This window comes from Microplitis demolitor, chromosome 4 (assembly GCF_026212275.2).
Source record: "Microplitis demolitor isolate Queensland-Clemson2020A chromosome 4, iyMicDemo2.1a, whole genome shotgun sequence".
NCBI lineage: Eukaryota > Metazoa > Arthropoda > Insecta > Hymenoptera > Braconidae > Microplitis > Microplitis demolitor.
In genome coordinates this window covers 19,139,428-19,154,082 of record NC_068548.1, presented here as the reverse complement: position 1 = coordinate 19,154,082, position 14,655 = coordinate 19,139,428, and the positions used below count along the sequence as shown (strand labels likewise).

At 27.1% G+C, this 14,655-nt stretch overlaps 2 protein-coding genes across 5 annotated transcripts; both read left to right on the top strand.

The window, feature by feature from the left end:
- The first annotated feature begins 1,827 nt into the window (after positions 1–1,827).
- On the top strand, positions 1,828–4,098 carry LOC103568241 (uncharacterized histidine-rich protein DDB_G0274557). Of its 3 annotated transcripts, none has more exons than XM_014440833.2 (5): positions 1,828–1,933; positions 2,246–2,593; positions 2,821–2,914; positions 3,237–3,476; positions 3,552–4,098. In XM_014440833.2, exons 2-5 carry the CDS (start codon positions 2,516–2,518, stop codon positions 3,983–3,985), a joined length of 846 nt encoding a protein of 281 aa, XP_014296319.1. In that variant the 5' UTR covers positions 1,828–1,933; positions 2,246–2,515; the 3' UTR covers positions 3,986–4,098. The 3 variants fall into 3 exon arrangements, with proteins under 3 accessions (XP_014296319.1, XP_008543233.1, XP_014296318.1); XM_008545011.3 differs by having other exon boundaries at positions 3,537–4,098; XM_014440832.2 differs by having other exon boundaries at positions 3,540–4,096.
- A 3,882-nt stretch (positions 4,099–7,980) lies between these two features.
- On the top strand, positions 7,981–14,319 carry LOC103568242 (sensory neuron membrane protein 1). 2 transcript variants are annotated; one of them, XM_008545013.3, is made up of 9 exons: positions 7,981–8,257; positions 9,093–9,250; positions 10,208–10,410; positions 10,638–10,837; positions 11,190–11,448; positions 11,545–11,756; positions 11,842–12,068; positions 12,782–12,994; positions 14,010–14,306. In XM_008545013.3, the coding sequence occupies exons 1-8, from the start codon at positions 8,150–8,152 to the stop codon at positions 12,990–12,992; spliced, it is 1,578 nt and encodes a 525-aa protein (XP_008543235.3). In that variant the 5' UTR covers positions 7,981–8,149; the 3' UTR covers positions 12,993–12,994; positions 14,010–14,306. The 2 variants fall into 2 exon arrangements, with proteins under 2 accessions (XP_008543235.3, XP_008543234.3); XM_008545012.3 differs by having other exon boundaries at positions 12,782–14,319.
- The last annotated feature ends 336 nt before the right edge of the window (positions 14,320–14,655 follow it).

The window sequence follows — 14,655 nt, the reverse complement described above, 5'->3', positions numbered from 1 at the left end:
AAATGTTTCGATGTGATCGAACTCGTTTTAAAACCTTGTTAATGATTAAAGTTAATGACCTTCTTGGTAAAAAAATTTATTTATGAGAATTCTTTAACATCAAATTAAAAAATACTTACGATCATTTTATTTAATAACATTATTTTATGTAACTATTTAATTGTTGTTCAATATAATTATCTTTTATTATCTGGGTAGTTTAAGATTACATGAATATGGTGTTTTTTTGCAATCAATGTTTTAGGCAGTTGGAAATATTTCACAGTCGTTAGATTTAACATTTAAAGAAATTTTTTTATAATAAAATTATATGTTGGGTAGTAAATGGAAGCTTGTAATCAATGCCAACAGATGCTTGGAAATAGTTTTTGCAAAGTGGGCTCTCGAAGAACAAAATTGCTGACAATGTAATTTTTTTTTCTATTTTAGTTTTTTAGTGACCGCATAAGCATTTGGTATCATATTGATATTGACCCAGTCATTAAAAAAAAAAAAAATAGGTAACGGGGCAAAATGAACCTTGAATAAAACTACAGTGAATTTATCTGAGCAAATTTGTTTGTAAATTAATAAAATAAAATTTTTGAGAGCTGCCTCCATTATTTTTAAGAAAAATTCTAGGTCAATTTTACTTCTTTTGAATTTTAATTTATCAAAAATTTTAAGAATGTTCATTTTGTCTCTCCCCTCTGTGTTTATTTGAAAAACGTGAATTGCAATAATTTATAGCAGATAATTACAACTTAAAAAAAAATTAGAAGTTTTGAAAATAAAAAAAAAATGTTTTCAATAGTAATTTTTTTTTTCAATAGATCTGAAAAATCTGTGAATAGAAAATAAATTATTATTAAACAAAAATACGGGATTTTATTGACAGCTATAAATTTTATATTTGGTGATGCTAAAATGCAGGGAAGAATTTATGAGGTTGTTTTATAGAACTGTAAGTACCGATTCACATTTCATGACTTTTTTTTTTTTTTTTTTTTTTTTTTTTATTGTAGTAAATAAAAAATAAATAAAGACTTTATGACAAACTTACTATACTATGACCTAATTATTTAACTCAATTATTATTCATTCATCATAGTCAATCACTTCCGGTGAAATTAATTCTTTCGAATAAATCATAAATTAATTAAATATCTGATAATTATTCCTTAATAAAAATAATAACCACAATAATAATAATAATAATAAAAAAAAAAAAAAATAAGCATTAAAGTTTTATTTCAATGACTAAAATAAATAAATTCCTTAGGCTAAAAAATTTTTCAATACTTTCCCACCTCAATTGACCATGAAATATTAAATCTTTTATCGATCCTACGATATAATTTAGTAATATATAAATATATATAGAAAGCTGACCGTCTGAATAATAAAACAATCAAGTAAAGTAGCCTTATAAAATCGATTTAATTTTATAATGATAAATAATTAATAATATATCAATTATCAATCACTAATAAAAAGAATGAAAAAAAAAAATCTTAATACATTTAAAAGAGTATTGAAAGTAAAACTTGATTAAAATAAAAACTAATGAATTAGCACGAAATCATTGAGGTAGGCTTTAATTATTTCTTTATTTAAAAAAGGCAATCAACTTCAAACGAGTTTGTCACTGACGTATCGTATGTATTTATATATACATCGTCTAGTCTCGATTCCGGAAGTATTTCCTTGTATGCCACAGGGCGCAAGCCACTTTAATTTCCACATCACTTTTATTATATAGCTTTCCTAAACTTTCATTTTCTATTACTATTTCTCCCTCTTGATAACTACTTTTAGCTTAAACAACAAACTTGAGCTTCTTATTCTAGTGTATGTGCTACAATCTATTAATTATTCATCGCACAACGACGCTCAAGTTGTGTATATGAATTTTTTTGTGCGCCAATACAGTAAAGTTTTAAAGTTTATGACTGTGAGTTCAGGAATATTTTACAACTTAATAATAATAATTATTATTATTATTATTAAATTTTAATCGATATAGATATATATTGATTGTATGAATATTTAAAGAAAATTGTTATACAGTCAATAAATAAATATTTTTTATAAATTCTATATTTATCAACAATGTCAATGTTAAAAATTAATTAGTACTATTGATCTTGACACTTAATAATATGTTTTTAAACTTTTACTTTACATTTAGCATTTATGAATAAATAAACTATTTCCTTTGACGAACTTTTTGATTGTTTGTTTGTGTTTTTTTTATTTGTTGAAGGTAATTTGAGGTGTGAGTATTTAAATATATACTTGTAATTAATAATTATACGGTATAATAGTTGAGTTAAGCAAATGTTTGATAATCGATTCGTAAGATGGCTTATCGAATGAGGAAGAAAATACTCATTGATCACGATTTTGGCCGTTATCCAGGATTAGAAGTAGCGAAAGTTTACCGTTGATGAATGTTTAAGTTATCACGCGTTATTATTATTGACTGACTATATTTTATTTGATTATCAATGCGATCTACGTACTATAAATACTTATGGGGGTCACAATCACAATCATGTTCAGTTTTTCTTTGACTACCAAACTGACAGGTATCAGGATGAAATTATTGTTGGTACGATTTTTTTTTTTTTTTTTTCAATTTGTGACTTTTTTTCTAATAAAAAATTCTCTGTTTATTTTTTTTTTTTTGGACTAATCAAGTGTTTGTGAGAAAATACGTGATAAAATAATATTTTTTCTTTTTTTAATATCAAATGTTATGTCTAATAAAGTACATTGTAGTAAAAAAAAAAAAAGAAAAATAAGAAAAACTAGAGTAATATTTATTATTTTTATCAGGTCATATCATCTTGTTTGGTCATTACCTCAGCTATTCAAGTGGATACGAAGGATAAAAATGATAGTAAATTTATAAAGAAACACAATAAACGTGGTATGTTAAATTAAAATTAAAAATAATAATTTATATATATATATATATATATATATTGGGGTGGCCCAAAAAAACCGACTAGTTTTTTTTTCGAGTCTCTTATAAAAATTTGTTGGTTTACGATGTTTTAAGAAGCCTCTCCAAAAATCAGCTCGATAAAAAATTTTCAAGATGTCGCTCACGAATTTTGAAAATATCGAAAATGATCAAAAATTTAATTTTCTATTTCAAATTTTTTTTTTTGACTCGAAAAAAAAAATAGTCGGTTTTTTTTGGCCACCGTAATATATATGAATTATTATGAATTTATTTAAATTACAAGGTGTGGTGAACTTGAGCTACGGAGTACCGCAGCAAGATTATCATCATTACCACAATCAATTACATGAACACCAAGAGCCAGCACCAATACATGAACATCCATCGCCAGATCATCACTATCCTGCGCATCAAGATCATCATTATCCTGCGCACGAAGATCATCACCAGCATCCTGTGCATCAAGATCATCAAGATCATATATTATTACCGCAACCTCATCCTCATCCAATACATCCAATTCGTAAGTATTTAAATTTACGTTGTTTCTCTTAATTCTTTTTTAAATATTTATAAATACTAGCAGTTCCTCAACCAGTACCAGTACCAGTCCAGCCAGTGGGAATTCCCCAGCCAATTCCAGTACATCAGCCGGTTCCACATCCGGTCCCAGTACCTGCACCAGTCCCCGTAGCAGTTCCTGTGGTTCAGACGGTAACGAAACACGTGGGTGTACCATATCCAGTCCACGTAGATCGTCCAGTGCCAGTTCCGGTACCTGTAGCAGTTCCGAAACCTTATCCTGTTCATGTTGAAAAAATAGTTCACGTCGACCGGCCTGTTCATGTGCCAGTTCATGTACCTGTGCATGTTGATCGTCCTGTCCCTGTTCCTGTTCCACGTCCGTACCCAGTACATGTTGAAAAAATAGTTAATAAACCGTATCCAGTACATGTTGCAGTACCCGTTCATGTACCGAAACCTTATCCAGTACCTGTTGCTGTTCAGTATAAATATAATCATGGATGGTAATCATTTTTTTTAAAAAATTGTATAAATATTATTGTTATTTTATTATTGTATTCTTAATATATATATTGTTTTGTTATAAATATCTTGTATTTATTTTTTTATAATTGAATGTCAAAATAACACGTCATAGTTTCTAAAAAGTATTAAACTTGAGAATTATATTTTTTTCGTTGGTATTTATATGTGTGATATTGAAACAACTTTACAAGGGTTGTTATTATTGGCAGTTTTATTCGAATCAGATTTCAAGGTTTGAATTCATTTTTAATGAAATAGTGTTTTCAATATTTAATAATAAAAAAAAATAAAGGTTTTGTTTGAAGATAACGTGAATCATAAAAAATATTGATAGTTCATTTTGGCTCGTCAGAGTGGAATTGTCTGTCTAAAAAATAATATGTTGGCATGACTTTTTTTTAATTCCATATGTAATCAACAGGTTCAGAATATAATGATATCCAATATGACAGCAATAAAAAAATTTATACTTTTTAAGAGTCCAGATTACTCTGTCAGAGTTAAAGCCTCGTTCAAGAACGGTTTTCAGATAATTTTGTTACTCTATGAACTAGCGAAGTGCACTTTAATTTTTTGAAAACTCCTATTTGTTTACGAAAAAAGCTTGGACAAAATTCTCATTTACAGTACAAGTGCAAAAAAGATAGTACCCTTTATCCAGTTGTGTGCGAATAGAAAAATAAATGAAAACGCGTCTTAAAAATAATTGTTGCGAAATTGTTTGCTTTGGTAGATGGAAAAATTTAAGATAATTCAAAAGTTTAAATTAACACAAATTTTTTTAGATCAAAATAAATTATTATTGAATTTGATGTAAATGAATAAAAAAATTTTACATTGAAATTTTGCAATAATTTGAATAATTTAATTCGAAGTTTTATAAGATTCAAAAGTAAGTTGAAACTTCATTTACTTCAAGAAGATATTCAGGTCGACTATAATGTTAACTCGGTGTCAATATTTATTTTTTATTCATTGAATTAATTAAATAAAAACAATATACATAATGATAAAATATATGACTGAAATATTTTCTTTTGCGTAATATAATATTCTCAGAAAATTTAGCGATTAAAAAAAAACATATATTTATTTATCGATAATCCATTACATCAGCTCGTGCAAATTGCTGTAGTGATTTAAATACTCATTGATTATGATGATACTTGAATATTCAAATAATTGGGTAATTTGACCAGACATATCCAATAAAATCCAACTATACTTAAGCTCAGTTTTAAGATTTTATTGCTGCGTGATTTCCATTCTTTAACGACATCGTTATTAAATATTTTATAGACATTGTCTATCCCAGTATGAGTCTTATATTTCGTGACTCAAATTTTATCAACTACCACAAATTAGTATACATTTGAGTATATTTATATACATGTACATATAGTTTTATTATTTATTTTTCTGTATTGATAAGACATACACTGTAAAAAATTGTGGAGTCAACACGGATTAAATCCTGGGTGAGAATGCAGAGCAGATGACTATTTGTTTAATCTCCTTGGAGTAAAATTCACTTCGAAGGGGAGTTTATTTTAATATTTAAATTCCGAATCGGAGTGAATGCGGATTTAAATAAAATCCGTAATCACGGTGAATTAACTCCTGATTTGCTACAATATATAAAATTAATGGTGATCAATTGCTCAATACTTTGACAAGTGAAGTACTAAAACATGAAATTCAAATAAATTGACTCATTCTCGATTTTTTTTATCTTGTAAGAATTTTATGTGACATGACATATAATGATTTTCAAAAATATTGAAGAGATATTTATTATTTTTTTACGAGTCATTAATCATATATTTAGAATACTTTAGAATTTTATTAAAATTTTGTAATTAATGTCCAAGAAAAAATATCCTGTTACAAATCGACTGTCTTGTGAAGAAATAGAACGAACATACTAGGCTGAAATAAAAACAAATTATTGTTCAATAGAAAGACATTAAAAAAAACAATAATGGAATAACGGACAAACGTCATACACTGAAAAAAATAATTGACTCTTTTTTACACCAAATACATAACAAAAAATAAAACAAGCGAGAAATATTCATTGAGCTTTATTGGGAACCCGTTTTACCCAACTTTTTAGGATTTTTAATTTTGAAAGACCCAGCAAATTAACACCAAAAACTCAGCAGAAGGAAAAAAAAGTAAAACAAGCTGAAAAACTCACATTACAAAAATTTTTTGAGGGGGCCCATTTTCGCTCAATGTCCTATTTGCCCCCCCCCCCCCCCCCCGCCCAAACACTTCATGTTAATAATTTTGGGTGGCCCATTTTGCCCCTAAATATTTCGAGACATCCAAAATTTTAGGGGGTCCATTTTGCCCTCCCTTTCCCTTCAAGGAAAAAATCTGTAGTAGCTAGCGAATAAATCGCTTCCAGCAAAATTTTTTTCTTTCCAGACCTAAAATATGTCAGCCAGTGAAAATAAAAAATTTTCACAAATTTTTGTCACCTGTGATTGGATTTATTAAAAAGAGGGAATTCAATTAAATTTCATTGAAAAAAAAATTGACTTTTGACTTAATGGAATAAAAATTTATTTCCGTATTTTATAAATGATTTTTTTCTTAAAAAAAAAAAAAAAATAAAAAAATTGACAAGTTCATTTTTAATAATTACAGGTGATAAAATAATAAATACAAATTTTAGTATATGTATGACTAGCAGCTCTTACAAAACTGTTTTAATTACATAAAGAAAAAGAGGATGGAGTGGGAGGTATTGCGTAAATAAATATCGATAAACGGGTTATAATAAAATACGTGATATTGCATAGCCCAATTGAATCTTAAACTTGAAAATGTTTAGGTGTGAAGGTCTATAAGTATTTAATGATTGTCGGCCAATGGGGTGCGACCTCGTAGTCACCTATGGGTGTTGAAGGTTGCACACCTCCGGGTGTCGTGGGAATATATGAATGTCACACCTAGATGCTACACTACCTAAGTGATATGCTTTACACTTTAAGCTTTATATATCGCGGCTCTATGTATTTCACTGAATTTTCTACAATAATTTTGATGATTTACTGACACATTTACTTATTTTTAAATTACTCATTTTTTTTTTTTTTTTTTTTTTTCAAGTAGTATCGATGATGAAAAAAAAGTTCCGATATTTATCGTTAGTAGATAAAAAAAAATCTTAGTTTTAATAACATTTGACACTTATATGGATCTGTATTTAAGTATTAACACTATGGTTCAATAATTCGACGCCCTCGATAACAAATGTAAGAGTTTTATTACAATGAGCCCGATACCTCAACCTGGATTTCGAAGGTGCTATTGAAATATTAGCTATCAATTTATAATAACGAATTAGTTTAAAATAATATTTTAATACCAATTTTTTAATTCATTAAATTTTTTATCTGTCAAAATTATTACTCAAGAATTTAAAAAAATAATTTTAACTTTTTTTTTTTTTTAATTTAATTAAAATTTTTTTTAGTACCTTATAATCTATCAAAGATTTATGATTTTTTTTACTGTAAAATAATTTTGTTTAAAAGTTTTTTATTAAGAAAATTTAAGAGAAACGATAAAGTTTCGGGGATCAAAACTTTGACGATATGAAATAAATTGATTGATTGAACTTAAAGTTATAAAAAAAAAAAATATATAAAAATTTATTGCTCTTTTAAAAAGTATGTGAATTGCTTTGATGGCATAATAAAAGTAATTTTAATAAATTTTTAAAATTCTAGATGATTAGCAGAAATTTTATTTGCATAACAATTTTTTGTCTGCAAGAAGAAAAACTTAAATATTTTTTTTATTAATAATTAAAATCGAAAAAAAAGCCTGTTGTATTATTTTACACGTCTTAGAAAAGTCGACTGCGCAACTGCGCGATTAAATATTATTAAAGTGGGGTACGAACATTAACGGTTTGTATAAATGCAGATTTTGCGTGTCAGTTGGTTTTCAAAAGTCTTAAATCAAGTATCTATAGAATTTTTATTTGTTACTATTATATACGAGTTTATTTATTTTTTTTTTTAATTATTCTTATTTAACTAAATCAACTAATGGTTTAAATAAAAAGTGATTCTACAATATTATTATTTAATTTTTTCTTCTTTAATTAAAAAAAAAAAAAAATTTAAAATGCTTTTATTCAAAAAACTTGGTATTGCCGGTGGTTCGTTATTTACTTTTGGTATAATAATCGGTTACGCGTTTTTCCCGCCATTTTTAAAGAGTCAAATTAAAAAGGTATATTCTTACTATTCCGATAATTAAAAATATTAATTATATTAATTATCGAATAAATACATAATTTAAATTATTTTATAAAAATAGTGATGTTGATTTAAAAAAAAAAAAATGAGATTGTCTATTCATCAGACTTAACTCTTGATCATGTGTCATATCACACGTTATATAGTAATTTATGTATCAGTGTCATTACTGTAATTATTTTCGAATACTTCCTATCAAAATTACATAACACCGTGAAAGAAAAAATAATAAAATTACAGCGAATAGTTGTAATAACAAATTATTATATTTTATTGCCATGTTTTTCTAAAATAAATCTACAATTGTTATTTATATACCAAGTATGTAAACAACATAAATATTTTGTTTTACGTGATTCCAAGAAACAAATAGTTAGATCATCATGTTATTAATTAATAAGTATAAGCTTATTTAATAATCAGTCTGACGATGACAATTTCACGGTATCATGATTAGCTGTTTTTTTTTATAATTAAACGTGTATCCAATAATTGTTCAGTATCTTCATTATGTACTTGCTATTGAATTAAACATTTTTTTTACTCCGGTTTTTATTGAATATTCTTTGCAGCTATTAAGATAAAATCACGTGGATTTTAAATAAAAAAAAATCATTACCTTTTTTTTTTGTATACATTGAAGTTTTAATAAGGGATAAAAAATAATTATGCAAGTCATAAATGTGGAAAATTTTATATAATTAATTTTATAAAAATATTTACGATTGTAAAATGTTGATTTATTGGTAATTTGTATTATTAATTGTTTAGTTATTCATTTTTTTTTAATGTTGTAATATATTCGACAGGGAATACGATTGGTCGATGGCTCAGATATGAAGGAAATGTGGGTAAAAGTACCTTTTCCAGTAGATTTTAGAATTTATTTATTTAATATTACTAATGCAAATGAGATAAAAACTGGTGCTAAGCCAATCGTCCAACAAGTGGGTCCATTTTTTTATGAGTAAGTTTAATTTTATTTTTTCAAATTTTTTTTTTGTATGATGGGAGAACCCGGAGAAACATAAGACACTATTTGAGAGTAAAAAAATTTTTTTTTTGTTTAATAATGTTTTTTTATTGGGTCGAATAGAAATGGAGGTAAGTTGAACATCCTCAGAAGTGTAGCTATTTTTAAATTTTTACCAAAAATAATATTTAGTCACGCTACTTGGGGTGGGCAACTTACCCCAATGTCTCCCAATCACCGTAAATTACACTATGCACGGAGAAAATTTAATTATACTATCTAATGCTAAATTTTTAATTTAAGCTATTTGAAATGGTAGCAAAATTTTTCAGTGGAATAATAATTAGTTTTACTATTGAGAATGATAGCAGTAATAATTGATGGTCGTGACGATTACTATCGAAGATGCTAATTGTAACTAATAAAGATTATAATTGTTACAATCGAAGATGGTAACTGTTACTATTCAAGGTTGTGAAAATTCTGAAACAAAAAATACGATAAATTTATATATATTTTATCCTTTAAATAATTAAAATAAAGATCAATACAATCGTTTAAGTCCGTATACAATAAAACGTAATGCCGGCATTTAAATTCTTTATTAGTTTAGATAGTAATTATCATTATTATTGGACTGATGGTAATTATTATTATCAGGTTATTAAGAATTACAATGGTGATAAAAGTTATAATTTCTGATTATCATCGATAGTTTTAGGTTTTACCATATAGTCGGTAGATACTACAACTGAGATTGTTTATTTAAAAATTTATATGATATTCACTACTATCAAATTCATTTTTAAAATTTTGCTACAATTAGATGATAACTTCTACTATAAAATTCTCTTCGTGTTTTTTCAAAAATGATGTGTCAGTTTTCCTCAAGTTCCTTTCAATATATGTAATTTCACTATACTGTAATAAGTTTTGTTTATAATTTTAAAGTGAATGGAAAGAAAAAGTTGATTTGGTAGATCGTGAAGAGGACGATACTGTTGAGTACAAAAATAAAGCAACATGGGTATTTAATCAAGCAAAGAGCGCACCTGGTCTCACTGAAGATGTTGTATTAGTTTTTCCTCATGTTATGATTTTATCAATGATCCTCGCGACTGTCAGAGAAAAACCAGCGATGGTTGGTCTTGCGGGTAAACTATTAATTGTGACATTTCAAAAATTATTTTATAACAATCTAGAAGTGCTTTGTTACGACGAATCTATGAAACGTATTACAATCTATGAATATTTATTGGTTGACAGTACTTTTGATTGTTTCATCTTTAGAGAGAGAAACTTCTCCTATTGTTTTTTTGTGAAACCACTTCTAGAAGTCTCTTCTTTAAAGCTCTTGGATTAATGATGTTTTTTATTATAGCCAAAGCTGTCGATAGTATATTCCATAAGCCAGATTCAGTGTTTGTCACAGCGACAGCACGTGAAATACTTTGGACAGGTTTACCAGTTGATTGTTCGGTCAAAGATTTCGCTGGTAGCGCAGTGTGTGGAATACTTCGTGAAGATGATTCAGGATTTTTAAAAGACGGTGAAAATTATAAATTTGCATTATTTGGCGCTGTAAGTAATTATATTTTTATTTGTATATACTATACATATGTTAAATATCACTTCAGTTGTATGCGATGCACTGTAAAAAATTGGGAATGAATTCGGACTAATGACGAATTTTATTTAGTGGAGTGACCTGGATTTCATTTAAATCCGCATTCACTTGGGATTTAATCCGCGTTCATTTCGAAAATTTTTTACAGTGTATATAGCATTACTATGAAATCAACATATATATATTTGAACTCTATATCCTTGTACTATTGATTTTCACAATCAAGTATTGCTTGATAAATAAAATAATAAAAATTTTGTGGTTGCGTCATTAAATGTAATTTTACATTTGTTTCTTATTGGATAGAAAAATGGAACTGTTATACCTGACACAATTAGAGTACACCGTGGCAAAAGAAATTATTTAGAGGTAGGGATAGTGACGGAGTTTAAAGGTGAACCGAAATTAAATGTCTGGCCTGAAGAAGGGGACTGTAATACTTTCAATGGCACTGATTCAACTATTTTCCATCCTTTCCTTTATCAAGACGAAGATGTCGTATCTTTTGCGCCTGATCTTTGTAGAAGTTTGGGTGCGAGATATCAAAGACCCTCTAAAGTTAAAGGTTTTTATAAATTTAATATGTTGATATATATTTTTCATAACTACAACTAAACTTTTGATTTGTACATGCAAATATTGATCCTGCTTACTTATTTAGGAATTAAGACAAATCGGTATACCGCAACCTTAGGTGATATGAGTACGGATCCAGCTCTCAAATGTTTCTGTCCAACACCGGATACTTGCTTAGGAAAAGGATTATATGACATATTCCCTTGTGTAAAAGCACCACTTGTCGGTAGTTTACCACATTTTTATGATACTGATCCACAATACTTAACTCAGGTTGATGGTCTTCACCCTAATGAGGTAAAAATATAATTAATTATTTATATTAAAACAAGTGAATAAATACATACGTTTATATTATAAATTTTATGGTGATATTTTTCAGGAGGACCATCAGATTTTCATAGACTTTGAACCAATGCTAGGAGCACCATTGAGTGCGAGAAAGAGGCTTCAATTTAATATATTCATTATGCCAGTTGAGAAGTTTAAACTTATGAAAACTTTCCCAAACGCTCTCTTGCCATTGTTTTGGGTTGAGGAAGGTCTTTTGTTAGATGACGAGTATCTTAAGCCAATTAAAATGGTATTTACAATGTTAAAAATTGTCGGGTAAGTAAACATTTCTTTTCGCCATATAGGCACCGAAAATTTAAATTCCTGCCATCTTTAGAGGGAATAGAAGAATTAGTATATTACACACCTAGGGAGGAAAGTCGGACATTTTAAGCCACGTACATAATTGGCAAACACGTGGATTAGGATGTCCTGTATTTTTTCGTGGTGTGTAAATTATTTTCCACCTGATCTGTACCTGAAAGTTAAAATTTTGACTTCTGTTTACGGGAAGAGTGTCGTATGTGATCATTTTTCTCTTATGAAAAACCAAATGATAGAAATTAGTACATGTGTCATTCTTCCCATGAATAGAAGCCAAAATTTAAACTCAAGTGCGAATTTGGTGATAAATAGCTTGCACACGGGGAGAAAAGTAAGACATCCCAATTCGCGTTTTTGTCACCTTTGCCGTCTGCTAGGGTAGGCAATTACACACGCAGCTGAGATATTTTACTTTTCTCCCTAAGTATGTAATATACTAATTTATTTTTGAAATTTTTTTTGCGCTCCGTTATGATTTCAGTGCATCATAATACTCAAATATTTATAATAATGACGAAATAAATAAAAAATTATTGATAATAATTTTTCTACTTCTTTTTTTTTTTGCAAAATTTTAAAAGTACTTTTAAACTTGCGCTCCTAAATTTTATTTATCGATTATTTTTGTTTTACTGTAACTAATTGATGTTTATTTATGTAAACAGAATTATGAAATGGCTAATGATGACAGCAGGAGTAGGATTAGGTGGAGGTGCTGGGTTTCTGTTTTGGAAATCAACACAATCTCCACAAAAACTTGACATTACTAAGGTTTCACCAAAAACTATACAAAATGCCGGTGGCGATGAGAAAAAATGGCCGACAACTGTTAGCACTATTCAAGGAAATAATGGGCCACCCTCTGTAGAAGCCTGAAAGTAAATTAATACTTTAAAAAAAAAATCTCTCAAAATGAATCAGTTTGATTTTAATGTTTCCAATTTAATGTATACCAGAATTTTTAATTAGTGATATACTTTTAAATAATGATCAGTAGAATATATTTTTAAATTATTACTGATTTATTTCGAGTGATTTTTAATAGTATATTGTGTTACAAGTGACAAAACGTCATTCTCAGTGAATAAAAAGTTGGCTCCCAACTTTTTTTCCTCTGTAATAGCGTTTCATCTTGAGACACACCCGCACGGAAACATATATATGCAGAAAATATATGAAACCCATACATGACGTTTTTTTGCGCGAACATAAATTTATATATATTTAGAATATACGTTGGCATATATGACGACATATACGCAAAAATTATCGGACATATTTATATGTCGCGCGCATACATGCAATATATGACATATAGATGGTACATAATTTTCACATATATATTTTTTTACGCGGGAAATATATTTTTCATAGTGATTTGAATCAAAGCTTTGAGCTTCATTGTCTCAAGTCAATCAAAACTCTCCAATTTGAGTTCAAGACCAATCCCATCATTGCAAACCGCAATTAATTAAAAAACTTTGCATCAGATAATATTATATTCTTAATAATAATTTAATTAAAGTAGATTAGCATTAAAAAATTCATTATTATTAGTTTTAAATGTACAAATATGGTTGGTTTAAATAACATAAAGTTAAAAGCTATTTTGGTGAATGAAAATAAGATATTCCATTTCCAGGCGGCAACAAAAAAAAAATTGTTAACTTTTCCTTAAATTTAAAACGAAAATTTGTTATCATGATATCAATTTTTAACAAATTCAACAAAAAGTCAACGATTTCTTTTTGTGCCACTTGGGTTCCTAAATCTGAGTATGATTTTTTTCGATTGGCTAGACAGGCATTGAAGCTCGAATTTCAAATTAAGGTATGAAAGAAAATAAAAAAAGAAAAAAAATTTATGGAATTATTTATATTATTTGGGTTTAAGGATTAGTGAGCTGTGATATCATACATTCAGTTAAGGAAAAATTTAAATTATGTTGATTATTTATATTATTTTTTTTCTTTATATAAATTTATAATCTGAAAATCTCTCGACACTTTTTATTAAATTATTTTTTTGTTTTAATATAATATAATAATATTTATGTTCAGTATATTATTTTATATATTTAATTAATATACATTTAAATGGTATTACAAATTATAATAATATTTTATTTTATTTTATTTAATTATATAAATGTATAAAATCAAAAATAAGTGTTGAGATCAATGTGTATATAACCAATTTTAAATTAATAATTAATTTTAACAAGAACAAACAAAACAAGATTTAATTATTATTAATTGCTTGCTCAATTTTTAAGTTTTCTCAAGTCACTAACGATGACTAATATTTTTAATACTTAATAAACCGATTAACATTAAATATTGTTATTATTCTTATAATAAATATATAACATAGATATTTCCCATTAGTGACAATTATTATTTTTATTTTTTTAATTTATCAGTCTCACTTAAAAATGTTTTAACGTTTATTTAAATAAAGAGCTTATAGAATGTTTATTGGAAATTTTGAAAAATTCAAAAAATATAAAAGTTAATATTGTTTACGTCATTTATTTATT

Bases quoted from the DNA above. Each gene is read 5' to 3' on its own strand.
- LOC103568241 (XM_008545011.3), top strand. From the start codon at position 2,516: ATGGGGGTCACAATCACAATCATGTTCAGTTTTTCTTTGACTACCAAA. The intron at 2,594-2,820 runs GTACGATTTTTT...TATTTTTATCAG, and splicing joins TCAGGATGAAATTATTGTTG to GTCATATCATCTTGTTTGGT. The intron at 3,477-3,536 runs GTAAGTATTTAA...TATAAATACTAG, and splicing joins TCATCCAATACATCCAATTC to CAGTTCCTCAACCAGTACCA.
- LOC103568242 (XM_008545012.3), top strand. From the start codon at position 8,150: ATGCTTTTATTCAAAAAACTTGGTATTGCCGGTGGTTCGTTATTTACT. The intron at 8,258-9,092 runs GTATATTCTTAC...TATATTCGACAG, and splicing joins TAAAGAGTCAAATTAAAAAG to GGAATACGATTGGTCGATGG. The intron at 11,757-11,841 runs GTAAAAATATAA...GATATTTTTCAG, and splicing joins ATGGTCTTCACCCTAATGAG to GAGGACCATCAGATTTTCAT.